We start from the raw sequence: 26889 nt of genomic DNA, 5'->3' as shown, positions 1-26889 counted from the left end.
AACAATACTTATGAAACTTCCACATATTATTTAATCACTTAATAACAGGAAAATGTTAATTGTTCAACTGTATAATACACTTCAGCCACATAGAAAAAAATAGATAAATACCTGATTCACTCCTCAGGGGTAAAAGCTCTCTATGGACAACACAATGAAGAGTAAGCTACCTTAACATCTAAATTCGTTAACATATAATATTGTTGATAATTCATAGCTAGTGTGACTAAATTGTCACCTTGAAGTGCTCGGCAAATTGTTACATCAGGACACGACAATCTTCATTGGTGGCTATTTCAAAAGTACCTCTTAGATGATATCGCGACGCTCGACGTCCATTTGTTTGCAAACTGAAAATCCCATTGAGAAGCTAGTAGATAGGATTTTATTATGTTATTGAGAAGAAACTGACAATTAATGTTATTTATGACAAATAATTTCAACTTCAAGGTGAGCTCAAGTAATCGGGATGACGATTATTTTAAATTTATTGACATAGTTTTCTAAAATAATAATTTCACTTTCACATTTTATAGGATAAATATCGAATGATTGATTGGTTGTTCGACTCAATATTGTCAATTTCTTCATAATGGGAAAGAATTATAATTATATGGCAACAAAATCACAATACTAGATAACAATTTCATGACTAGCCATAGATAAATTACTTATCAATTAGTGTTTGCTCCATAGTCGAAAAAAATTACTGCACATTTACTACTCCAAAAGCTTATTTTACAATAGTATGTCAGTAAATGAATTATCATATCGAAAATGAGTTAACACTGACTGAAAAGTAAATGGTGTCTGTTTATAATTTAATATTTGTTGCCATAAATTGGGTACCTGGAAATGCATAGATGTGAAAACAGCCTTTCACCAAACAACATGTATCTCGTTCTGTGGCATCCCCGTAAAGATATCATATTAATTTAAATATAGAGTATGGATTCCTATAAAATTTTAATAGCAGTCGTAAGTTACTGCAGTAAACAGTTATGAAAGATCCTAAGCCTGTAATCCTAACAAATACCTGGAATTGCATTTAAGCGAGAGAAGGCTGACGAGTCTGGACATAACAAAGGTAAATAATTCTAAGTACCTCGATAAGCATGTTGAGGCCTCATGCTAACCAACAGTATTATTGTATTGCCCCTGTCAACAGGCAAATTCAATAATAGCACCACATTAATCCAGCGATCAGGAGCTGTTCAAAATCCAATTAAATACCTGTACAATCCGACGGTGTGACGACAACTATCGAATCAAGTGGGGTCAACAAGACTCCCCATATCATTGCCATTAACCGATGGTTAATTTGGTATTTTACTTTAGCTGTAAAATAACAGTGTTCAATTTATTACTTATTTGTTTTATTAACGGACCTTGGCTCAATATTGTGTTAGTGTTATTCCAATTTTATTGGTATAGTGCAATGTTTTGTATAAGTATTTTGAATAAATTATTAATAAATTTAACTCTCACCGATTCAAGGCGCTTTGTGATACCTCAGTGATTCACTAACGACGATCGCGTGAACGACGACGTGACCGCTCGTGAGGTGATCCTGAAATATTATGTTGCATGTCAGATTTTATATAAAAACTTTAAACCGACATTTTGTCACATTTGCCAAGTGCTCCTAAAAACTTAGCGCAACACATCAACAAAAACTGCATTTACCAAAATTTGTTTAGCCATTTCTGAGATAAATGTGCACAAAAAGCACAAACAGGAGGGTCCCTAGCTACTACGTAAGTCGGTACTGGCTAGGAGCCGATCTAATTCCTAGCCAACAGATATGTTTGAAGTGTTTAAGCAAAAAGCAATCATATATAGTGAACTTATAATGTCAAATAATAATAATGTCAAACAAACAAAGATTTAAAAAAACATTTAGTCATGGTAGCAAACTCTACATGTATATTTTTTTTAGTAAATAACCCAAAAGACACTCCTAGTATTATATTATATTTTTACATAATTAACAAAAAAGTTACTTCTCTCCCTCCGGTGCCTCCGTTCGCGGTCACGTTCCCGATCACGATCCTTGTCCTTGTCACGATCTTTATCGCGGTCGCGTTCCCTCTCCTTCTCCTTGTCACGATCCTTTTCACGGTCACGCTCCCTCTCCCTCTCCTTGTCCTTTTCACGGTCACGCTCCCTCTCCTTGTCTTTTTCACGGTCACGCTCCCTCTCCTTGTCCTTTTCACGGTCACGCTCCCTCTCCTTGTCCTTTTCGCGGTCACGCTCCCTCTCCTTGTCCTTTTCTTTGTCACGGTCACGTTCGCGCTCCTTGTCGCGGTCCTCGTGACGTATTTTATCGCCTTCGCGACTTGGCCTGTGAATTCAATTACATTTAGACTGTCTATATTAACAACAGGATAATTTTAACTATTTTTATGCACAGACTTCCAATATACTAGTAAATAGCGTATAGACGCATACAGCGTGCAAGAGTGAAGAACATCACTAAAGCAGATACACCAAGATAGAAAAGGTAGGCGAATCTATTGTTAATGTAACCGATTTTGATTGAGAAGTCGTACACAGTCAGCCATGCATCGAATTCACTCCTTAGTATTTTGAATATTAAACCAAGAGTGCAAGAGTGAATAGCATCACTAATGGAGATACACCAAGATAGAAATGGCAAGCGAATCTATTGTTAATGTAACCGATTTTGATTGAGAAGTCGTAAACAATCAGCCACGCATGGAATTAAAGCACTAGCAAAAGCACACATCGATAAATATAAACTGTTTAAAATAGTGTTAGTCATATATTATATATATATATATAATACCTTCGCCTATCCTTGTCACGTTCTCTGTCCCGCTCCATCCGCTCGCGGTCACGTCTATCGGATCCGAGCCCGCCGCTGCGCACGTTGCGTTCTCTTTCTCTATCGTCTTTGCGTCGCTTCTCTCTCTCTTGCTGCTCTTTCTCCCTAGAAGCGACCATCTCTTCGAAAGCTTGTCTTAATTTAAAATACCTAAAAAAAGATATTAATAAACAAAAATTCCGTCCGTTAGTTAATTTACGCGCGTCACGGTTAATTCGAAGTTCTGGGCTCCGCAATCGAGTATTTAACACTTTAACACATATTATCTTGGTCCAAACTACGCATAGACTGTACTATTGGTACAAGACAAAAGTATGTATATTTAATACTTAAACATTCATAAATACTTATAAACATCCACGACTTATCATAAATAGTTCAAATTAAAAAAAAAAATGTGTTTCTCAAACTATTACAATTACAATTAATGTGTAAAGAAAATACTGAAAGCACTGACAATGAAGCAGAATATATTTTTCAATAAAAAAAAACTATGGCTACATATAAAAACAATAATTTAAATAAAAATTGTAGTTTTGTAAAAATTCCGAACACAGGTTGAATTTCAAAAACAATTTTTTGGATGATACATATAATAATTTACTATAAAACATTTACTAACTAGGTATTAAAGTTTACATATAGGCAGGGCAAAACACTAACAGCCGTTCACAATATACTATCTACAGATAGAGATAAATTACTACCTTCTACTGTCACTAATTAGCTGTCAATAATATGAAACTGTCCCAATATACCCGAAAAGTGATTCTTATCGCCTTATATTGGGACGCGTCAATTGCAATTTCCATACAAACTTTTATCGCTGGTAAGCTAAACGTCGTTCCATTGACAGACAGCGTGTACGGATAAGGCGAGTTACCGTCGATAAGTTTATTGGGACAGAAATTTCAACGATAGTTACGTTTTTTATCTCAAGTAAGAAATAGACTGAATATTGGGGAATGGCTACGGCCATTGCCTTAGGTTAAATTGATGTAGGTACCTTACGAGGTACCTACATCAATTTAACTCAAGTAATGCAATTATAATCGATAGACTAACATCAATTTCATTGACGACCCCTATAAGCCCAGTGGTTAGTGACCCTGCCTACTGAGCTAGAGTTCCCAGGTCTGAATCCCGCTAGGTGTAGACATTTATATGATGAATATGAATGTTTGTTTCCGAGTCATGGATGTTTATTTGTATAATATAGTATAGTACGTAATATATGTATAGTACAGGCTATGCCTAGTATGGGGCAAGATAATTTGTGTATGAGTGTGTCAATATTATATTATATTATTATATATTTAACACAATATGTTTGTTCTCTGAAAGGAACAGGCTCTGTTTGAAACTAAATCTTTTTTGAGTCAATACATAATATCAACTGTTAGAGTACTTACAAATACTCATTACTTGGTGGCCTACCTCAATCTATATATTATATATACTATAATATATTGGCTAAACTGTAGTGATACTTCTGCAAAAGCCATAATATAAAAAGTTGAACAAATACTGAAAACAGAATCAGTTTTTTCCCTCCCTAAAAGCACTTTATTATAGCAGAAGGTATCAAACAAGCATTCATAGTACAGTGGTATGTGATCATCACAACCAATATTCTCTTGTAACAGTGTCCATGTGTGATTAGGTCCGGTACTCGACACTAACCTATGCGAAAATAATGGCAATAGGCTGCTGCTACACAGTAGATACGGCCGGTATTCTGTTCGTCCCCAATCCTTTATTCGCCCCGGGAAAGCACAGGGCAAAAGTAAGGTAATTAATTAAGCTCATTTAAAAGGTACTAGTAAAATCAATACAGGTTGATATGTACTATTTAACTATTCAATGATTACACATATTTACCCGACATGTTGTTTCCCTGATAGATGGTCATCGATCCGTTGCTGAGCATCACCAACAATTAAGAAGGCACCACACACTGGACAGACTTCCATCTGCTTCTCTTGAGATGCTGCCAACTCCGCAGTTAGAGACCAGTGGCTGCAAGGTTTCATTCAGCCATTAAATTTAATATAGTATAGTGAAGATCAACATTTTTCAACTCAAAGTAATTGACACAGTCTAAATATATAAAATTAGGGATCTCCACCTTTATTGACTCATCACAATATCTCTGGAACCATAAGGGGTAGAGACTTGAAAATTGATACGAAAATTCCTTTCGCGGAGTAGAAATCACCTAAGAACATATTTTAGGAAATTTCCTGTATTAAGTTTTTTTTATTATGAAAAGAACAAGATCAGTTGGTTCAATAGAGCTAGTACTAATTATTTAAATAGAAAATTAATCACTTAAAGAAAAAGTTATTCCTTTTCGAGTATCATCTTTTATAGATCTGAACTCACATCACATGATTGTGAAACTAAAGTGGCAGTGGGCAGGGCACATTAGTTCGACAGGCAGATGGCCTGTAAGGAAGTAAGTCCTCGAGTGTTGCACATACCGGTAGACACAGTGTTGGTAGGCCCCCCACAAGTTCTGGTCAAGATCAAAGGAATACACTGAATGAGGGCATCACAGTACCGATCATAATGGAGATCTTTGGAGGCCTCCTTCTTGTCCAGCAGTGGATATCTTCCAACTTATGATGATGAGGAACTCACGTTATTTAATTATTGGTAGTATATGTGATGATAACTCATATAATATTTTCTTTAACAAAAGATATTGCATTGTGATAAATCCAAGCCCAGCTGTTTTGTTCTGGATTCTTGAAAAACACAAAATTTTGAGAGACACCACAGTTATTGTGCTTATCACTTTGAGACATAAGATGTTAAGTCTCAGTAGGCCAGTAATATCATTGATTAGCTAAAGCGCTTGTCAACCCGAAATTTAAACAGTAATTACATATTATAAACTTCCACTTCAAGAGGATAAAGGCTCCACTGTGATACCCACCGACCTGGCATCGAGTAAAATCATACATGTAATTATTGTATTATTGTGAGTGTAGTATAAATACAAAAGCCCCAAACCTGTTTTCTTGTTGCTTCAATAGTAGTTCTTTTTCTTCCTTTAAGCGGTCACACAACTTCATGAGCCCCTGGGCCTGTTCTACATTGCCACATGTTCCAGCTTCCTCTGCTTCTTGCAATAGAGTTGTTATTTTCTCAGTCAGTAGTTGTACCTATTAATAAATATATCTGTATGTCTGTGATTTGATATTTAATAGCAAATTACATAGTAATTACACATTATTAATGCAAGGAGAGCCGAGCATCTCAATTTATTACATTCATGATGACTGAAATAAATCCAACAGTTTGTACTGAAGTCAGTCCAGTCATAGTGGTCAAATGTCATGGATATTGACATACCATACCATAATCTTAGACTTACAATATACTAGTGCATAGTGCAGTTACAACAAGATAGAAAAGAAATTCTATTGTTACTGTAACTAATTTTGATTGACAAAATATAAGCAGTCAACCATCTCCAGAGTATTTTTAATGTAAGACTAGCTAACACATACATATACAAATCAAAACTGGTCACACATTGTTCGGCTGTCAGGTTATATCGATATTGGTGATGCTTTGCTTAAAAGGTAACATTTGCAAATGACTGTATTTCAACAATACACCCAAGAATATTTAAAATTCTATTATATAATCTACAGTTAGACTGCGAGTTGAATGCAGTTGGGGCCTAGGCTGTGGAGCGAGAGCATCTCCCCCTACTTTCTTCACGCCTCGCCTCGCGCGCCTTCAGGGTATTGCTGTGTCATAGTCATCATTTATCATTTTATCATATTGTTCCAATACCGTGTTAGTTTTTTTATGTTAATAATGAATGATCAGTTAATCAGGTTCCATTTCAACAAAACGCACATTCATTCATTACCAAGCACAAGAAATTTCGAATAATAGTGTTGAAGAAAGGCAGTACAAAAATTTGCGATTTAATTATTAGGTAAAAAAGATGAAAAAAATGTTTAAAATATTTTTTTCATTTTTTTAACCTGGTATAAAATGATAAGATTGAAGCACTTCTTAAATTTATCGACAAACTCATAATAATGTTCATCAATTATAATTAGGTCAAAGCACTATCAAATTCCTGAACTCTGTATTCAACTCACGCAATACATTTAGTATGTAGGACCTATTATACCTGTTCTTGATTCTTCTCAGTCTGCGCTTGAGTCATTGGTGGACCTTCAAGTTTAGAGTTCATTAGTTCCAACCTTTGCTTTCCCTTCTGAATTTTTCCTAAAATGCAAAAATTTATTACATATTGTATTATAGATTGAACATTCCATTGAGTTCAAAATTTAACAACTTTAGTTTGAGAAATATACTCACTTTCAACATCATTTATCATGTGACGACAGAACCGTAGAAACTCTTCAACATACTGAATCTTTCTGGATGAATAGTCTGCCTTTTCAAATAAAGACTTGACTTCATCATCATGAACCTTGGGACAGACACCAAGATCTGCTCTTGTGTTCACAAATAAGTCATGTGGACAAAACTTTACCATATAATATTTACAATACTGAAACAAATTTACTCATTTGTTTAAAACAATAATCCAAGAACATAGTTAATTTATGACCCAAAACCAAATTATTGATGGATTTCTTTATTATTAAAAATATTTTTAAACCACTCTTCCCAAATTCTATAGAATTTGTAAAAATAATGCCGACCTAAATGCACATACACCCCTTCACCCTTAAAGGCAACACTCCTGTGATTCCTCTGGTGGTGGGTGGAGGTGATCACTTAACACCGAGTGACTCATTCAGTCATTTGTCTTCCTCTTCCATAAAAAAGACTTATGTAATAATGAAAAAATACAGAATTTACATTCAACATTATTCCTATTAGATACAGAAATGTAGCAAGTTTATTAAATATTTATAGCATAGAGTAGCTAAGCTGTAGCTGTTTATTTGTTCAATATAATATAAATTTTCTCACATTGAATAAATTGTTCATTCACAATTCATCTTTCATTACTCCAAAATCCAAAAAAAGGTTATGACCAACCTATAATAAATCTCTTCTAAATGAGGCTAGACGAAGAGTGAAGGAGAAAGGCTTCATGTAGTATTTTAAGTAACATTAAACTTAACTGTCCAAATCATTATACATTATACAGGGGAATTCACTCCAACTTAAACGCCGTCCACCACCACCTTGAAACGGCGAAGCCGGCCTTGTGTTTCCTTACGGAGACGCAGATATCTCGACCTAGCGATACGGCATATTTAACGTACCCCGGGTACAAAATTGAGCACAAGTTTTTACCTCATGCCGGGGTATGTGTGTACGTTAGGGAGGATATCTGCTGTCGCCGTCTCGGCAATTTTGAGGGTAGGGACCTGTCCACTCTCTGGTTCCGCGTAGATTTAGAGGACCGCGTCCGCATCTATGCGTGTGTCTACAGGTCCCATAGTGGTAACGCAGAAACCGATCATCTCATGGGCTGCGTTCAAGCGGCAATTGACGACGTGCTTGCACAGATCCCCTCCGCTGAAATCGTAGTCTTGGGTGATTTCAACGGGCACAATGCCGAATGGCTTGGATCACGTACCACAGACTACGCAGGGCGATCTGTGCATAATTTTGCATTGGCGTACGGTCTGTCCCAATTGGTTGAGTCGCCAACGCGGCTCCCGGATGTGGATAGCCACATGCCGTCCTTATTAGATCTTCTGCTGACTACACATCCCGATGGTTACCAGGTCATTGTCGACGCCCCTCTCGGAACGTCCGACCATTGCCTGGTCAGGAGTGTAGTGCCTATCCGACGCCCACGTCGCAGACCACCAGCGACCCGCCGCGTTTGGCACTACAAGTCAGCAGATTGGGATAGGATGCGTTCCTTTTTTGCATCCTACCCTTGGAGCAGGGTTTGTTTCCCTTCGGATGATCCTAGTGCCTGCGCCGTTGCAGTAGCCGATGTGATACTACAGGGCATGGATATTTTTATACCGATCGGTGGCAGATCACAGCCCTGGTTCGATGCGTCAGTTAAAGCAGCATCTGACTGCAAAAAACAGGCGTATCGAACTTGGGTTGCGGCGCTGGGCACAAAGGATCCGAACTGCATAGTTCTTAAGAGGAAATACACCCGTGCTTCCAGATTTTTTAAGCGGCAAATCGCCCGTGCAAAGTCAAAACACGTCGTCAAAATCGGCGAGCAGCTTTCCAGTTACCCGACCGGAACACGCAAGTTCTGGTCATTGTCGAAAGCTGCTCTTGGTAACTTCAGCCAGCCGTCCATGCCGCCGTTGCACATGAGGAATGACACCCTGGCCCATACGGCAAAAGAGAAAGCCGATCTCCTGTGCGCTCTTTTCGCCTAAAACTCGACTCTTGACGACAACGGAAAAACACCGCCGACCATCCCGCGGTGTCAGAGCTCTATGCCTGAAGTACAGTTCAGACAGAAAACTGTTAGGCGAGCTCTGTTTTTGTTGGAAGTCAGGAAGTCGAGCGGGCCAGATGGCATTTCTCCAATCGTGCTTAGAACGTGTGCCCCTGAGTTGACGCCGGTGCTAACGCGTTTATTCCGGCACTCTTATTCCAAAGGCGTAGTCCCTGACTCATGGAAGTCAGCCCTTGTCCATCCGATCCAAAAAAAGGAGACAGTTCGGATCCGGCAAATTAAAGGCCTATTGCTATTACCTCCTTTCTCTCCAAAATCATGGAGAGCATAATTAGCCGTCAGCTCTTGGTATACCTAGAGGGTCACCAGTTGATCAACGACCGACAATACGGCTTTCGCCATGGTCGGTCGGCAGGTGATCTTCTAGTATACCTAACACGGCTATTGAAAGCAAGGGGGAAGGCCTGGCAGTTAGCCTGGATATAGCGAAGGCCTTTGATCGTGTATGGCACAAGGCGCTCCTCTCTAAACTTCCATCATTTGGGCTTCCCGAGAGCTTGTGCAAGTGGACCTCCAGCTTCCTCACTGGGCGCAGCATACAGGTCGTTGTCGACGGACATTGCTCGAACCCGAAGCCTGTGAATGCTGGAGTGCCCCAAGGCTGTGTGCTATCTCCTACGCTGTTTCTTCTGCATATCAATGATATGTTGGACACCTCCAACATTCAATGCTATGCAGATGACAGCACTGGTGATGCCGTATACACGGGCCATGCACGTCTCTCTCGGGAAATCGTCGACCAGTGCCGGGAGAAACTTGTGTCTTCTATCGAGTCCTCTCTTGAGAAGGTCGCGGAATGGGGTAAATTGAACCTTGTCCAATTTAACCCCCAGAAGACTCAAGTTTGCGCGTTTACCACTAAAAAAACCCCATTTGTAGCATCACCGCTCTTCGACAACATTTCCCTAAAAGCCTCGCCTAGTATCGGAATACTGGGTCTTGAAATCTCGAGCGATTGCCAATTCCGTGGCCATCTGGAGGGCAAAGCCAAATTGGCTTCAAAGAAACTGGGCGTCATTAATAGAGCACGGCAATACTTCAAGCCGGCCCAAATTCTAGCGCTGTACAAAGCGCAGGTCCGGCACATGGAATATTGCTGTCATCTCTGGTCTGGCGCACCCCAGTATCAGCTCGATTCATTTGACCGCGTGCAACGCAGAGCAGCTCGAATTGTCGGGGACCTAGTACTCTGTGAACGTCTGGATCACTTGGCGTTGCGTAAAGACGTCGCTTCATTGTGTGTCTTCTACCGCATTTATCACGGGGAGTGTTTTACCTTCCGAAGAGCTGTTTTACCTAATTCCTGCCGCCGAATTCCACCTTCGCACGACACGCCACAAGTTAGGATATCATCCACACCATCTGTATGTGTGGCGGTCCTCCATAGTGCGGTTTACAAGGAGCTTTCTTCCACGTACTACAAAGCTGTGGAATGAACTCTTTGTGCGGTGTTTCCGGGACGATATGACATGGGTACCTTCAAAAAAAGCGCGTACACCTTCCTTAAAGGCCGGCAACGCTCCTGTGATTCCTCTGGTGTTGCAATAATAATTATAGTCACTTAGACATTTTTCATAGCAGCTATCGAACACTTACTAAAAAAATTAAAGAATATCATAAGCATCCTTAAAATATGTCCAACCGATAAATTTTATAAATTTTGTTTCATTTGTATTTTTGTGTACTTTTTTTAGCCTTATGTTTAATTGTATATCAAATCTTTAAATTTTGTATTATATTCACTCCTACTCCTTTGTTTATCTTTAAGTGAAAACTTTATTGGCTTGAGTAATATAAATTATGTGTTACAATGTGTATATAACTTAGCTGTTTGTTTTCCATTAAATAAATAAATGAGTGACCAACTAGAACTTGAAATTAATAGTCTAAATAATTGTTGAACAAAAATTATGCTACTGCACATTCAATTATTGTCTATTTAGTAGTTCCTCAATATGATTATTTTAATATCAATGGTCAATAGGTTGAAAAAACTGTTAAATCGTCAACAGGTTTTGAAAAATCGGTTAATGCATTTATTAATAATCTACGTTTTTATTAGGTTCATACTTCATATAATATTAATAACATTGGTAAATTTAATTTATATGTAGTACCTATCTCATTAATATAATATCAAGTCAACATTTTCGTTTGCAAATTTGTCAACTGTTTTGAATTAAGCTGTTTTAGTGAGGCATTCAATTTCTTCATTTATTGCGAGTTATGGGCGAAGATGTTGATTGAATTTATTAGCTTATTATGTTCAACAGCCTTTTGGTTGAAGAAAAATAGTTAATTTGTTAACAAATATAAAACAGTTTATTGATAAAAACAGTTTATTGATTTAACAACCACCTCTAGTTCAGCATGTCAGTTGTTGTTACCTGCCTATTGCTCATTATCAACCAACTAACTGCAATTGTATTGATAAAACTAAACAATAGTGAAATTCGATTACTTTTTATAATAGCTAATCACAAGTCTGTACTCTATGCGCCAAGTCCTACCAATGTGATTGAGGGATTCTATAAATCAACAGTTAATACAATTACAGACTCTTAATTTTAAGAACTTTTTTTATTGATTTTAAGAAGACGCTATTTTTAAGTAGATTTGATAATATTAAAATTAAGCAAAATATAAATTTTATAGCATGAAATAATTTGAACAATGAATCTGCAGAGGTTATGGAATTCAAATTAAGGGGTGCCGCATAATATCTATATAGACCAAGGCTATGTTTATTACGTAACAAAATCGTCTCTACTCACCTCCGAGTCCTCCCAATTCGGTTTTTTAATCTTTTCATTTGGATTAATATTTCGATGTCTTCCCATCAACTCGTCTAGTAATTGAGCGGCCGCCAACACTGCCATTGTAATTGAAGTAGAGATCAATTACATTCCAAGTCAACAAAGTTATAGCTGCAATTATATTTGTATTTATTATTCCGATTATAAAATTATTAATATCCAATTTCCACAAGTGTTCTCAAGTAGCACACTCTAGATGAAACATGCATCAGCGGTCAGCCATTTTGTTTGAACATTCGTATTTCGCTACAGTATTTCGTTTTTTTTTTATATTAACTGGCTCCGTCGACTGAATATCGACGATTCGGCCAACGTCAAGGTGGAGAGATTTTTTATTTTAATTTAGCTGATGGAAGTATATATAGAGCTGATTTAAAAGGAAATGATCGGTTGCAATACCTGTGGTTTTTTTGTGAATTGAAGAATAGGCAACAAGAGTTAGTTCGGTTAGTAATAAACACCCATAATATTAACTACCTTGTTAGTATCTAACCTAAGTTTACGGGAGAAATGTGTGAATGTAAGTGGAAATATGTGTCTAATAGAAGCGTATAAAGTATGGAGGATAGAAATTACAATTTAATATTATTGCGGGAAATAAATTTGTAAAGAATCTTTATGAAAGAGGAATGGCATAAAGTAAGAAGAAAAGGGATGTTGATGGGGCGAGGGATATCCTTCGGTAGAAGGTCATATAAAGGAATTGACAATTTAGGACAATAGAAAAAAAATATGTTCAAGAGTACCTTCCTCAAGGCCACATTCACATAAATATAGAATGGTCCCTTACTCGGATCTTGGCTAAAAGTACTTGGGAACAGACAAATCCCAAGCGAAGTCGTATGATGACAGAAGTGAAAATTTTATTTTGTTTTTTTTTAGGAAAGAACCGGGGCTTAGAGGGGATAAAGGGTTGGATAGAACTTTAGAATTTACCTTTAGTTTGTTTTGTCGTTTGCCATAAAGCATTCCATGAATCTACCAGAAAGTTCCGGACTGAATCGCGTCTTTAGCGCACGAGTCTGCAATTTCATTGCCAATTATCCCTAGATGGCTAGGTATCCAAGCTAATGCAACTTCTATTCCCATTATGAGACATCTGTACAGTGATGCCCTTGTTTTTAAATTAATTGTCAAGTTGTTTGAAGGTTTGAAAGGATTTTTTGTTAGGTCCAACAAGCAGCTTAATGAGTCAGACAGGATTAAAGCCTTGTTGATCTTTTGTGATTCAACATATGACTCCGCCTCTGACAGGGCAATTGATTCGCCAGTAAAGATGGAATTCTGCGGGGGACTTTTGTAATTTAAAATATGGAACTTAGGGATCCAAACTGCAGACCCGACCCAGCTATTGTTGGATAATTTGGATGCGTCCGTGTACAACGTCACCCAATCAGACCAATCAGAAGATATAATGGAATTAAATTTTCTTTTGGCTTCAGGGCAGTGTTTAGTGATTCCAAAGTCAAAGAAAATTTTTGGTTGGAAAATGTGAGACTGATATTCTACTTATAAGGCTGATTGGAAAATTGGAACTGGAAAGGCTTTAAATTTAGTATAAGAATTTATTAACGGAGGCGGATCTTTATGAGACCAATATAAAGAAGTTTGAATAGTTAGAGACATAGAGTGCAGAATATCAAGAAGCGTTGACGGGAGAACATTTCATAGCACCAGTTATGATTCGTAAGCATTTGGACTGGATTTTCTCTAATTTGGACAGGGCTATTTTGCTAAACGGCTCAAGTAGTAAATTACCGTAATCAAAATGACTACGAACGATAGCATTGTATAAAAGTTTTTGACAAAATGGGTGGGCACCCCAGCCTACCCCCGAAAGGGCCATAACGTGGACACCCCACCCACATTTCTTAACAATGTACTTCAAGTGGTGAATACCGGAGAGCTTAGAGTCAAGAAAAAGACATAGGAATTTAACATTATCCTTAAACGGTACTGATTCATCACCTACTGAGAGATTCATGACCGGTATAGTGCGTTTTCGGGTAAAAATAACCGCAGTACATTTGGGAACAGAAAGAGAGAGGTTGTGGTCTAAGAGCCATTGATTCAGATAATTTATAGCAGAATTTAAGCAAGATGAAGAATAGTTGAAAGAAGATGAGATGGAGTATAGTCATCAGCATATTGAAGAATTTTGCAGAAAGGGCTAGCAGTAAGGCCTAGGTCAGAAGTATATATTATATATATATATATATATATATATATATATATATATATTATACAGGATAGGACTTAACACCGAACCCTGTGGGAGGCCCTTCCAGACAGTTCGGGGTGGGAGGAGGGTTCCTTGATGGCGGACGGTAATAGAGCGACTCATTAACATATTACAAATGATATTGATCAACCTAACAGGAATACTCAGCTGGTGCATTTTCTGCCTGAGTAGAGGAAGGTAAACGTTGTCATATGCCGCTGAGACATCTAGGAAGACCCCAACAACATGCTCGCTTCTAGAAAATGCTAAACGAATTTCAGAAGGAAGGATGCTTAGGCTTAGCGTACCCTTACCTTTCCTAAAGCCATATTGGCTATTAGAAAGGATATTTTTATTTTCTATTATCCATTCTAATCTGTTTTTTACCAAATTTTCCATAATTTAGGTACGATAGGAGGAAGCAATCAATGGATCCTTGCCAGGTTTAAGGGTGGGAATAATAATTTGTGTTCTCCAAGAATTCGGGATTACACAGGAGGAGTAGAACGAATTGCTATTGGTAGAGGATTTCACGAAGGTGATCAAGAACAGATGTTAGTTCGGAGAAGGAAAAAGGAGCGTTCATTTTGTCTGAGTCGGAAAGGGTAGAAATCGGATCGGGGGTAAATGGCAATCAGATTCAGGTAGAAGTAATTAATAAAAGAGTTTGGGTCATTGTTTGAAATGTCCAGCATGTCAAAACCTCTACGATACGTTTTTATATTTTTCCAAACGAGGGAAAGGGGGGAACGAGGAGATAAGGATTCACAGAATTGACGCTATCCAAGGGATTTCTTTTTGGAAAGAAATTTTGATGTGCGAGCAGAAATCTGTTTAAAGGAAATAAAACCTAGCCGATAGATTCCTAACTAATGTAATCCAATTTAGCGCACACCCCCTTTTTGATATTCTGCACTCTATGTCTCTAATTATTCAAACTTCTTTATAGTGGTCTTATAAAGATCCGCCTCCGTTAATTAATTACAAAAGATACAATAAACCATCATATGTATATATTTAAGAATACAATTCTAACAATATAAATTAAAGAGAATTAATAAGTGAACTGTATAAATATTTAGATAATAATAAAAGATATGACTTAAAGGTCTTAGTTACCACGTCATAAAATCCTAACATAAAAAAAAACTATCCATATGTCAGTCCATGAAATCCCAAAAAAAACTATCCTAACTTGATGAATAATAATTGAAGAATTATTTATATAAAAAATATGCAATAATTTGTTTATTGTAAATACAGTTAAAATTGAATGATGGGTGGACTCTTTAGTAAAACTAAAAAACCCGTCAGTAGAGTTACTGAGCAAGATAAAGCTATTTTACAGCTAAAGCAACAGAGAGATAAGATTAAACAGTATCAAAAGAAAATAGAGTTAAATCTAGAGAAGGACCGTTTATTTGCTAAGAAATTATTACAAGAAAATAAAAGAGATAGAGCAAAACTACTCTTGAGGAAAAAGAAATATCAAGAAAATCTCCTTCAAAGTACTGATGCACAACTTGAAAAATTAGAACAATTAACTCATGACTTAGAATTCACACAGATTGAATTACAGGCAAGATTTGTTATTAGGTTATTATTATTAGCAAGTTAACATGTAATTACACTTTTTAATGAATCTTTTAGGTACTGGATGGTCTGAAAAGTGGTAATGAAGCTTTAAAAAAAGTACATGAATCATTGGATATTGATGAAATTGAGAAGATAATGGAGGAGTCTAAGGAGGGCATTGAGAAGCAAAGAGAGCTAGATGAACTTATTTCTGGCCAACTAACTGAAGAAGATGATTTGGAAATTGAAGCAGAGCTTGAAGAAATGCTGGATATAAAAGTTGAACTTCCTGAAGTACCGCAAGAGGAGTTGCCAGATCAGAAAGAGAATTATATTCCTGAAAAGCCACAAAGGTCTAAAACTAAGCAGAAGCTTGCAGTTGAGGCATAAGAATCATCATAGTTAGTATAAAACTAAGAATAAATATATTTTGTCTATATTATATACATACTTCAGCTTGTTATATTAGAATTATATTGATACAATATTTTAACATAGGATGGTATCAAAATGTAATCATTTTGTGTTCTTGTATATTTATTTAACTTTCACTATATCCAAGTTACTACAAGAAGTTAAAAGAAATATTATTATTGCTCAAAGTTTATTAAAAATTTATGCCTGGAGATAAATAATTTGATATTAACAATAGGCTGCTACTTATCACTGGTATTCTGTATGACTGTGCTAAAAATCTTCGTACTCATGCCTTTGCTGCAATTCCTGCAATCCCAATTAGCCAGTCCTATACACCTGCTGCATGGTGTTTGTCCAGAATAGCACCACCCCAACCCCTTCCGTGATTATCATAAAAGGCAACTAAGGAATACAAAGAATCGAGGGCAGCAGCATATCCATCTCCTGTGATCTCCAACTCACCTGCCAGGTGTGGCTATTACAGAAAAATATGATCAGGTAAAATCCCAGGAATAGGTTGGGTGAGGCCATTGCTTGCTCTACCATAATAATCTTAACAAATCATTCTATAAAGTCAACTAATATATTTTTGTTTAAAAAAATAATAAGCACTTTAAAAGTAGAGTATCATTATAATATTTTTAATTCAAACACTCGGCAGTCTTTTGGTTTCGGGCCAATAACGGTAAATCCAGCTTTCGTCACCCGTACAAGTACCTATGTCGAACACAGCATTTGAGTCACCTCAGTTAAATATTAACCATTTGGTGGTACCTTTAAACACAAAAAAGTACTTAGACCTCGGTTTAAATATGAGGTTACCAACGAGCACAAAACTAAATGACTGCTAAATGTCTATGAACATATACCCATCTTATCATCGGCCGTTGCTGTTGAAGGCCATCCTTCACGCAGATCATCAGCAAGATTAGTGCTACTACGTTTTAAACTCATTAATCCAGTTGAAGTAACATAGACAATTTTTAATTGGTCGCCAAATTGAAAAAAAATGATGAATAAATAAAAAAACAAACAGTACATACTGTACCTACTTACAAAAATATATAAGTAGAGTTCCATTTAAAAAAAATTAAGCGTATTTGTTTATTATGTTGTTTAAAAGTAGCCAGTTCTTAATACTGTCAATTACTAATAATGTACCCTCGTAGGTCGTTCATTTTAACCTTTACTCACACCTTATACTTTTCCAGCAAATCAAGAGCAATCATAATAAAGTAAAATTTTATGAAATATCGAGTGGAGATCCATTGGTGTTCACAAATGCATTTCACCTGGAAGGCAAACCTTCGTAAAAACCGGTTGTTAATAGATCAAGACTGTATACTTACACAGTAGGATCGGCTAAAACAATAACTATCTATAACTAGCAAGTTGACTCATCACCTCAAATAATTAGACTGAGCTGCTCAAATTGTCAAGCATCCAGAACAGTAGGTACTGCATAAATATAGCTTTGTTTTTCGTAGAGACTTAATAATCGTAGGTCATGAGGAATATTCAAGAGCTCTTTGTATATTATATGCATCTTTGTTGTTTATTTTTCCTAATTCGAGCCGCCGAATTGCAGCATAGTATAACACGCAATAAGCTCATATTTAATTCCTTCATCTGGATGTGTTACATTTGACCACAGCTAGATACCGTCAAATACGCCAACTTTGCCGGTTTTTTTTTTATAAAGTCGAATAAAACATCCTGTTTCTCTATAGGAATGTATATACATTTTTATTTTTTTAGGTGTATTACGATCATACGAATGCATTACTTATAAAATTGTAAAAATATATTACAAGTTAAAACGATTCTTCTTCGATTTTGATGACGGGCAAAATAATGTGTTTCTTGCCAACATTGCCCACGCCTATTTTTTGACGAAATTTAAGTCTTATTAATACGAAATCAAAACTAGAAATATATGAAAACTAGGCCTAGGCTTGATAGTTTTATTTGTAGCTTAAGCAGTTTTATAATAAAATCAGTGGGCAATGTTACCTAGCGATTATTGTTCATTTCGATACAACTTCTAACAGACTGTTGTAATTCTTTAGGGTTGTCGCATGTTAGTTGTGGCTCTCGAGTTTTTGAGAGCATTAGAAATATTTTAAATAAAAAAAATATAGAATCAAAACATGTATTTAGAAAAAAATGTTATATCAAAGTTTGACAAACTTAAAATTAGAACGAATAAAGTATATTTTGTGAATTCAAACATGGCGCTGTCAAACCATACTGATTTAGTGAAATTGTACCTTGTACCCGGCCGTACTCCAGTAATCCATTCAGAATATAAGATTGTAGCTTTATACACTACATACAAGGGTAAGGAATGGCCATTCGCTATTGCTGTGAACATAACGGATATGTTTCCTTTAGTGGAATTGGCAACCCTTTCAGGATATCTTACCCCGCGTCGGAATATACACTTTGATGATCCTGGGTCATCCGAAAGATAAGTTTCGTCAAAATTGATAATGTTTGTTCCTTGGATGTCTTTCAAAGTTATGCTTAAATTTGCAAAATTATCAGCCATTTCTTTTGGCCCCTTTTCTACTCGTGTTGTTGATTTATTTTAATTTTTATTTTTGTGTCATTCTTACACTTAAGTTATCAGCATGTCTAGCTAAATAGCTTTGCACCCATGCATCTCCTGGAATATTGAACACATGTTCTCGAGAATTCTTTTTCAAATATTCATAAACTATTAGTTTAAGATCCAATTTAGTGAAGGCGTAGCCGAAATCGCTAGACGCTTGCAAGACTCGCTCAAGTTTGTTTTATTCCTCCTCTCTTAAATGCGTAGGATGCCCAACAGACTTCGAATGCAGTTTCTTAATTTTGTTAACAATAGTGCGTCTTGGGATGCCAAATTGAAGAAGAAACTGCTTGACAAGCTAGCTAGCGTAACATTTCTTCCGAGTAATTTTTGTATCCACGAGATCCTATTACGCGCTTTGATTTTCGCTGTCTAATTCTAGATTTGGGCTTGTTTTTCTGTAATGTTAAATAATTAAATTAATGGCACACTGATGTACATTATTTTGAAAAATCCATATAAGCTTACAACTAACAGTTTACATTATTTTAAACACACAATGTGAATAAAAAATTATCAAGAGAAAAATTTAATAGATATTATATTTATAAGGCAGGAAGAATGTTTCTTTATACAAAAAATATTTAAATCAGACATTATCATTGATTATACATAAAAAATTCGATAAATTGGGAATATCATTTTTTTATGTCGGTTAAAATGAAATTATTGGCAACCCTATCTGCTTTTTGATGACGGGCAAAGTTGACAAGAATGGGTCTGAACAGTTCAGGGTAACTTTGCCCTCCGTCATAACTTGTATTTCAAGGCATAGAACACTGAAACCACGTTTAAATGCTTTAAAAATTGTTATTCTGTAACATACAGGAAAATAAACTTACCTGCGTTTTTCCCATGACGTAAAATTCACCTAAAAATAACGGTAAAATTTGCCTGCAACAAAACACTACGTTCGACAAATCCTGACAGGTGACTGAACGAAGTTGGGAACGAAGGCAATGCATAGTGTTGCCAGACACATAATCTACTTTTCTCCTAATTATAAAATGTTTCTATAAACCTAATTTTTTTTTCGATTTTGACGTATTTGCTTAGAAACTGCTTTTTGGGCAATGTTTTGTTGGTTGGCAAATATGGCGTATCCGAAGGTAATCAATTTTTCACCCCATATATTCGAAAAGAACAACTTGATACACCTTTAAATGCATCCAAAAGTGGTGTTTTCTTTGTGAAACTTTGAGCGGGCAGTAATGAGTTTTTAATCTTCTCTATAAATGTGCCGTAATTATATTTGCCGCGCACTTTTTAAATTTGTAACATCTTAGTTATCAGCGCCAAAGATATCAAACACAAATATTGTTTGAATAAAGACTGGCTGGTACGCCCATAGTTCTGCCGCTGGCTTTTTCGTAACGCCCCCTTTTTCGTAAATTTTCACTAATTGTTAGACATTCATGATTTCTTTTGAATATTGAGTTCTTCAAGTGACAATGAAAGTAACTATAGAATTAACTCCTGTAAGTATTTTAAGTGACGTAAGAAATGCGATGGATAATCTATTATCTGCAAAATTCCGGGAGAAATAGATTCCCTTTGGTCATTTAATTGCATGGAGAAATGCAAGAGGCGCCAAGAACTTTTCAGAATCTGAGTTTTTAGCCTACTTCCAGTACTTAGCCAAAACTAAACAATCTTCCACTCTGAAGTCTTCTAAAATTCTGTAGAGGATGTCTGATGGATTAAAAAAAAAGTGTGTGCGTGTAATATTTACGCGCTATTGAAGTAAAACTTAATAATAATTACCTTTAGGAATAATTAACAGATACATGAATATTTTACATTAAATAAAGCCTTGTTACCAAATAAGATTTGCCTTGCTAACAATGAAGATTTTTCTTCAATTAATTTAAATTAAGTTATTTGACAAGGGAGGACAACTCTTGCAATATCATACAAAATAGGCAACATTCACCAAATATAAATGTTACTGCTATAGATAATCATAATATAAAACTCATGAATATTGTTCACCAGAATATACAAGGTCTCATCTCAAGTAAGGAATTAGAAATTGAACTGATTTTGAGCTGCTGTATTATAGATATATAATGTATTACAGAACATTGGCGTAAGAGTCATCAGCTCCAGTTTAGTTTTAAAGAACATAAAGTAGGCAGTTCGTTTTGTAGAAGTAGGGCAATACATGGAGGTTCCCTAATTATTATTAATAATAGATTAAAATGTAAAAATAGAAGAGATATTGTTAATCTCTCTATAGAACAACTAATTGAGATAGCTTGTATAGAACTAGAGCTATTTATTATTGTAAGTGTTTACCGCCCCCCCACTGCAACATATGAACAATTCCAACAAAGAATGGAGGAGGTACTCTCAAAATTTAGCAAAACCAGCAAGTCAATAATAGTGTGTGGAGATTTTAATATAAACTTGCTTGAACCTTCGGCCTATTGTACTAGCCTTAAAAATTTATTTCAAAATTTTAATTTGTTCAATGTATTTTGGGAACTTACTAGAATCACTTCTACAACAGCAACCTGTTTAGATAACATTTTTACAGATGTTACTCATAATTAATAATCTTTCGTCCGACCATAGTGGGCAACTTATAAAAGTAAATATAAGATTGGACAATGTCAGACCAAAAAAGGTGACGATTATACCAGTTACGGGTAGCCGTCTTGAGAGGTTTAGAAATAATTTGGTAAATACGATACCATTTTTACACTTTGGTGAAACTGCTAATTTTCACTATAACTTAGTCTTCAATTCCTTCTGTGAGGAATTTGATAGGATTTTTACTCCAGTAACGGTGACAGTAAACAACAAACATTGTTTTAATGATTGGGCAACAATAGTGAAGAATTTAAAATATATGTAAAAAAATACTCCAAGCTCCTTAAAGTAGTTTGTCATGAAGCGAAAACACGTTTCTTTTGCTTCAACAGCTACAAATGCATTTTTGTAAATTAATGAACAAAAACCAGTTTGGTTTCACTAGGGGCTTATCAACAATTAATGCGGGTACTAGACTCATTGAGCACATCTTTGACGCCTGGGAAGAGTCACAGGATGCATTGGGCATTTTTTGTGATTTGTCAAAAGCATTTGACTGCATCCACCATGAAACTTTACTCCTAAAACTAAAACATTATGGAGTGAAAAATAGAGCACTAAATCTGTTAAAATCATATTTAAGCGAAAGAGTTCAGATAGTCGATGTAAATGGCAAACGGTCTTCGGGTAAACCTGTGGGAATAGGTGTTCCACAGGGTTCTATTCTCGATCCTTTCTTGTTTCTTATATATATTAACGATCTACCGTTTGTGGTAGATGATAGCCATGAGATTGTATTGTTTGCTGATGATACTTCACTTATTTTTAAAGTGAAGCGACGTGCGGATATTGATGACGTGGTAAGCAATGCACTCTCAAAGATAGTGCGTTGGTTTGCACTTATACAGGATAATCTGCACTTAAACAGTAAAAAAACAAAGTGTTTATGGTTAATTACACCAAACACAGCGGAGGTACAAACCAACGTACTTATAAATGACCAGAGATTGGAACTTGTGGATACTACGGTCTTCTTGGGTATCACGTTAGATAAAGAGCTTCAGTGGGGTCCACATATTACCCATCTAGCAGATAGACTCAGCTCTGCGGCATATGCAGTTAGAAAGATTAGAGAGTACACGAATGTTGCGACCGCTAGATTAGTGTACTTTAGTTATTTTCACAGCATCATGACGTACGGTATATTACTATGGGGTCATACTGCTGACATTGATATAGTATTTGCACTGCAAAAGAGAGCTGTTCGTGCTATATATTAGCTTGGTTATAGACAGTCTCTCAAAGAAAAATTTAAAGAAATAAATATTATGACTGTTCATTGTCAGTACATTTATGAAAAATTAATATATGTTCACAAAAATCGTCACCTTTTTGCTCTTAATAGTGATTTTCATTATTATAACACTAGAAATAAGGGATTGCTTGTAACTAATTCTAGTAGGCTTCATAAGATACATAATAGCTTTAAGGGTAAATGTATACACTTCTACAATAAAGTCCCAGCCACTGTTCAGGCATTATCTATAAATAAATTTGAAAGTTTTATAAAAAAATGGCCCTGTCGTAAATCCTATTACTCCACTGCTGAATATCTAAATGATCGGACAGCTTGGGACTAGATTGTGATTATTTTATAGCGATAGAAATGACTGTACAATATTGTATATTTTTATTGAAAAGAGTGCAAAAAAAAAAGAATGCTGGGAGAGTTTCTTGAGCCGCTTCTTCTCTCTCAGAGCGCCATTTGTTTTCGAAGCGGTAGTAACCGCTTATAATATATATAACCAAATATATTAAATTCACCGCGCCAAATGTCAAAAATGTAGATGCGAATATTTTATTAAATGGAGAGGTGGTAAAACCAGTGGAATCTGCTATATTTCTTGGCATTACTCTTGATTCCAAATTGCAGTGGGGCCCCCATATTGAAGGGTTGGCGAATAGGCTTAGTTCTGCAGCATATGCGGTTAAGAAAATTAGACGGTTAACTGACATAGATACGGCGAGATTAGTATACTTTAGTTATTTTCATAGTATTATGTCCTATGGTATATTGTTATGGGGCAGTGCGGCTGATATTAATACTATCTTTGTGCTGCAGAAGAGGGCTATTGGCGCGATTTATATCCTAGGTCCTAAAGTTTCATTAAGAGAAAAAATTAAAGAAATAAACATTTTGACTGTTACTTCTCAATACATTTTTGATAATGTTTTGTATGTTCATAAGCACATTGAGAAATTTTCTAATGTTAATGTTAACACGAGGAACAAACATAAACTTGTTATGCCTACTACTCGGTTGGGTCGAGTTACTAAGTCTTTTGTTGGGCGATGTATATGCTTCTACAATATGATCCCAGAAAATGTACAAAACAAATGTGTTACGAAATTTAAAAGAATTGTTAAAAACCTTTGTGTGGGAAAGGTTATGACACCACGGACTGGGAATAAAGCGAACACCCTCAGGCTCTTTAATTATAAATGTTTATTGTACGATATTCCATTGTAATCCATATTTTATATAAAAAAAAAGCCCGCCGAGTTTCTTGCGCCCATTCTTCTCAGGTCTGAGGCAGTCTCTTTTGAATGGGTCGTAGATTTTGACGTTCAATAAGTGATTTTAAATCCTATTTTGAATAAAAATATTTGAATTTGTACAATATTGCTTTGTAAACATATTTTTTCGCCCGTTATTCTCAGGTCTGAGGCTTTCATTTTGGAATGGGTGGTAGTTTTTGACTTTCAATAAGTGATGTCGCATCCTATTTTGAATAAAAATATTTGAATTTGATAAATGAACCATATGATGGTTAATTTTTAATTGTATGTTTTGCACAAAATATAAAAAATATTAATTGTAAATCAATGTAATAAATCCGATTTAAATAATCGGAAAATCATGATTACCGATTATAGGAAATTGCTTCGTTGAACATATTTTTATTGCGGCTATGATTACAGTCAAAAATGGTACAATAAGGCATATAATATGTATTTTTTTAAAAGATAATTATGCTTCACTTGACATCAAAAGACTGGTCTTACTTGAGCCTCGGTACATTTGTACACAATAGTGGCGACAGGACAATAGATTTTTCTGTTCCGTGCCACCAATCATATTATATTAAGCTTCGACATTATATTTATACATTTACTCGTTGTTTATAAAATTATTGATCAATAGGCAGCAATGTAAACATCTTTTCAGTTTTAGCTGCGTACTTATGTTGAATATAGAACCCGATTTGGACAACAGTTTTGTCGGTCTGTCCGTATTTTCTGATCAAGATCCGATCTTTTGAATAAATAGTTGGCGCTAATTAATACTTATTTTTTTAAGAATTGAGGGTTGAAGATATCAAGGCCTTGTTAGATAATTCGGATTTGTAAGATTTTGTACCTTCTTATGAAAACACTGTCCATCTACCTTTTGTAGATTGTACTTTTTAGAGTGTACTTTTTGTAGGAGTATGCTTTTTTCTTGAAGGTCCGTAAGTTGTATCGGTTCGGGAAAACCGCAGCCGGTAATTGATTCCACAAAGTGGCTGTGCGAGGCAAGATATTTGTAGCAAAACGCGCGGTTGTGGAATGCCAGACGTCAACGTGATGTGGCTGGTATTTAGCACGTAATGTCTGATTGTGGAATTCTACCGCTGGAATCAACCCGAACAGCTCCTCTGAGCACTCCCCGTGATAAAAGCGGTAGAAGATGCAGAGAGAATCCACGTCATCTCAACGCAATGCCAAAGATTCAAGACGATCGGAGATGACTTGATCGTCGATGATTCGAGCTGATTTGTTGTATGCGGTGAAATGTAAGAAGCTGGTACTGGGGAGCACTCACACAGAGAAGAGAACAGTACTCCATGTTAGGCCGAATTTGCCCCTTATAAAGTTGCAAGCGGTGGCTTTTAGTACTGTCTCGCCTTGCTGAGTACACCACGCTTTTTAGCCGGTGTAGGAGGCATACCCTGTGCTGTTGTCTGCATAGTAATGAATACTGCTGATTTGCAGCATATTATTGATATGCAGAAGAAAAAGTGTAGGGGATAGCACCCAGCGTTTATGGATTTTAAGTCGGAGCATGCACCGTTGATAACAACCTTGATGCTGAGATCGGCCAAAAAGCTAGTAACCCGTACGCCTTCGCTATGTTCAAACTCACCGCCAACGCCTCTCCCTTCGTCTCAATCGCTTCCGCCCATTTATGGGTGATGTATGCAAGAAGATCACCAGCTAAGCGACCCTGACGGAAACCGTACTGGCAGTGGCTGATCAGCTGGTTCTCCTCTAGGTATCAAGTATTCAAGAGCTGGCGGTTGATGTTCGAATCCATTACTTTGGAGAAAATTGAGGTAATGGCTATGGGGCGGTAGTTGGACGGATACGAGCGTTCACCTTTTTTAGGGATAGGGTGCACTACAGCAGCCTTCCAAAATTTCGGGACTACGCTTGGTGAGTAGGAGAGCCGGAAAAGACGGGTAAGGACCAGCGCCAATTCCGGAGAACATGTCCGCAGCATTATTGGCGGAATGCCAACGGGCCCGCTCGATTTTTACATTCACAATCCCTTCCAAGGTGAGAAGCACCTTAAGCACGGCGCCATGCCGTATTTTTACCTGCGGCATGTATGACTCGCACCAGATTGATCACCTAGCGAATGACAACAAATCTGCCTCCACCGGTAGGATGCAAAAAAATACCGCATCTCTTCCCCCTCTGCTGACCTATAATGCCTACACTATAGTGAGTACACGCGGCGACAGCCTAAGACAGTCAAGATGTGGGGCCATGTTAGGTGCATGATCGGCACGGTACTCAGGATCAGGCAATGGTCCGACGACCCCATAGGAGGGTCAACAGAAACTAGGTAGCCGTCCAGATGTGAGGACAACAGTGAAGGTGTACGATCTTCCACATCTGGGATTTGTGTTGGCGCAATAACCAGTTGCGTCAGACCATATGCTAAGACGAAGTCGTGAACATATCTCCCTGCATGATCGGTGGTACGTGAGCCTAGCCATTCGGAGTGGTGGGCGTTAAAATCGCCAAGAAACAAATCTCTGCAGTGGGGATCTGCTCCAAGACGGAATTAGTAGCCATTTGGATGTGTTCGAAGAGCCGGTCAGTCTCTGCGTTACCTCTATGGGACCTATACAGGCATGCGTAGATTCGCGGATGGTCGTCGCATTTCTCCGGGGGTGCCGGCCCAATTCGGTGGTGTCCGTGAGGACCCAACATAAAATATGAGGCGCCTTTTATTTCCTCAGGTTATGAAACGTGAATGTATCTATCACTCAGGTAAAATATCTTATCTCTTTTATCTTGTTCCTTTTTTTTCTTATCTTATATCTTTTTGGCTCGGGCGACTTTCTTTGAATCCCTCGATACGTT

At 36.7% G+C, this 26889-nt stretch overlaps 2 protein-coding genes and 1 long non-coding RNA gene across 3 annotated transcripts; 1 reads left to right on the top strand and 2 right to left on the bottom strand.

The window, feature by feature from the left end:
• Positions 1-8: 8 nt before the first annotated feature.
• LOC126978632 (luc7-like protein 3) lies at positions 9-12348 on the bottom strand. The gene is made up of 9 exons (XM_050827619.1): positions 12071-12348; positions 7199-7394; positions 7008-7105; positions 5867-6018; positions 4730-4867; positions 2810-2998; positions 2004-2344; positions 1489-1570; positions 9-350 (listed from the first exon to the last, which is right to left on the bottom strand). Exons 1-8 carry the CDS (start codon positions 12173-12175, stop codon positions 1524-1526), a joined length of 1266 nt encoding a protein of 421 aa, XP_050683576.1. The 5' UTR covers positions 12176-12348; the 3' UTR covers positions 9-350; positions 1489-1523.
• A 3146-nt stretch (positions 12349-15494) lies between these two features.
• On the top strand, positions 15495-16944 carry LOC126978642 (charged multivesicular body protein 6-A). The gene is made up of 2 exons (XM_050827634.1): positions 15495-15912; positions 15984-16944. Exons 1-2 carry the CDS (start codon positions 15607-15609, stop codon positions 16296-16298), a joined length of 621 nt encoding a protein of 206 aa, XP_050683591.1. The 5' UTR covers positions 15495-15606; the 3' UTR covers positions 16299-16944.
• Positions 16945-18463: 1519 nt separating this feature from the next.
• LOC126978653 (uncharacterized) lies at positions 18464-19862 on the bottom strand. The gene is made up of 2 exons (XR_007732660.1): positions 19782-19862; positions 18464-19337 (listed from the first exon to the last, which is right to left on the bottom strand). It is a non-coding gene; the product is annotated as an uncharacterized LOC126978653 (long non-coding RNA).
• Positions 19863-26889: the final 7027 nt, after the last annotated feature.

Source organism: Leptidea sinapis, chromosome Z (assembly GCF_905404315.1).
Source record: "Leptidea sinapis chromosome Z, ilLepSina1.1, whole genome shotgun sequence".
Taxonomy (NCBI): domain Eukaryota; kingdom Metazoa; phylum Arthropoda; class Insecta; order Lepidoptera; family Pieridae; genus Leptidea; species Leptidea sinapis.
The sequence above is the reverse complement of the archived record's forward strand: the minus strand, read 5'-3'. Positions and strand labels throughout refer to the sequence as shown.